General features: G+C 44.3%; 1 protein-coding gene across 11 annotated transcripts in view; it reads left to right on the forward strand.

Annotated features, from left to right (window-relative positions):
* The window catches only part of LOC109952324 (discs, large homolog 3 (Drosophila)), a 56,292-nt gene that overhangs the window by 45,414 nt on the left and 9,606 nt on the right, over nt 1-1,272 (forward strand). For all 11 annotated transcript variants that reach the window (XM_020587386.1, XM_020587611.1, XM_020587539.1 and 8 more), the window contains one exon: nt 1,071-1,185. In XM_020587386.1, coding sequence (XP_020443042.1) covers nt 1,071-1,185 — 115 coding nt within the window. The remainder of the gene's footprint in view (nt 1-1,070; nt 1,186-1,272) is intronic.

Here is a 1,272-nt window from a genome sequence, read left to right on the forward strand (position 1 = left end):
AATTTTAACTAGGATTACTTTAAGCACAGTATATAATTGTTAAAACATTTAGATACGACATCATTGGGTGCTCACAGTGCTGCTTTATCTGATCATATGAGCAACCACAGCATATTTTTCTAGCTGCATATGCCAATCTGTTTATCTAGGCGTGTGCCGTGTGGCCTAGGTTGTTCCAGCAACCTGGGCACAGAGCATGCTGGGCACAGCAGGCTAATGAGAGCCTTCTTAATAAGGAGGTCCAGGTGGATTCATGTATCATCCCTGTGCCCCCGAGAAGCAACTGGATTTACTCACCTATGAAAAATGGTCATGCATTTGAAATTGTTGGAGGCCTTCTCTTTTTTTACCCATTCTAAAAAGCCCTTGTTGAACATAATTAATCTGTGTAATTAATCACCCGATACAAGACATTTCTGGATGTGTAAGGCAGATCTGTAATAAACCATCTGTTCCTGGGGTCATTAATCAGCCTAGGATTTGCTGAACCTTTCTTCTACTCACTGCAGCACAAACAAGACACTAAGGGTGTACTCACACTAGGTGACCCATACCGTGCCCAAGCACATTTGACCCCCAGAGTCCAGTTGGAGCTGGAGTGATCGCTCAGTGCCATGTTTAGGTAAGGTTCAGCATACCGTGCCTTGGTCTGCTTGAAGAGTTTGGCCCGGCACAGTTCGGTTGGACTCGGGCACAGTACACGTAGTGTGATTGCTGGATCTGAATGTCTTCTTTATTTGACATGTTCAGTGGTAAATGGATTGTACTTTTTTTAGCGCTCTTCTAGTGAGGCACTCAAAACGCATTACAATACTTGCTCATTCACCTGTTCACACTCTGATAGTGGCAGAGCTGCCATACAAGACCACCAGAAGCAACTTGGGGTTCAGTGTCTTGCCCAAAGACACTTAACATGTGGACTGGACCTGTTGTCCTTCCTGAGCCATAGCTGTGTTCAATACCACCTTAATTTTGGGTGTATCAACCTGAAAGGCCGAAGGGAGAGCGTATGCTTGAGAATCTGTTTTGGGGTACTGACAGAGATTGTGCTGTTGTTTATTCCCTTGCAGAGTATAGCCGCTTTGAGTCCAAGATCCACGACCTGAGGGAGCAGATGATGAACAGCAGCATGAGCTCAGGATCAGGTTCCCTGCGCACCAGTGAGAAACGCTCCCTCTATGTCAGGTAGGGCTGTTGCTAATGATTATTTTTCTGTCGAATAATCTAACGATCATTTTTTCGATTAGTCAAATAATCGTTATATATATATAT

The sequence above is a fragment of the Monopterus albus genome, unplaced genomic scaffold (genome assembly GCF_001952655.1).
Source record: "Monopterus albus unplaced genomic scaffold, M_albus_1.0 scaffold2.1, whole genome shotgun sequence".
Classification (NCBI taxonomy): domain Eukaryota; kingdom Metazoa; phylum Chordata; class Actinopteri; order Synbranchiformes; family Synbranchidae; genus Monopterus; species Monopterus albus.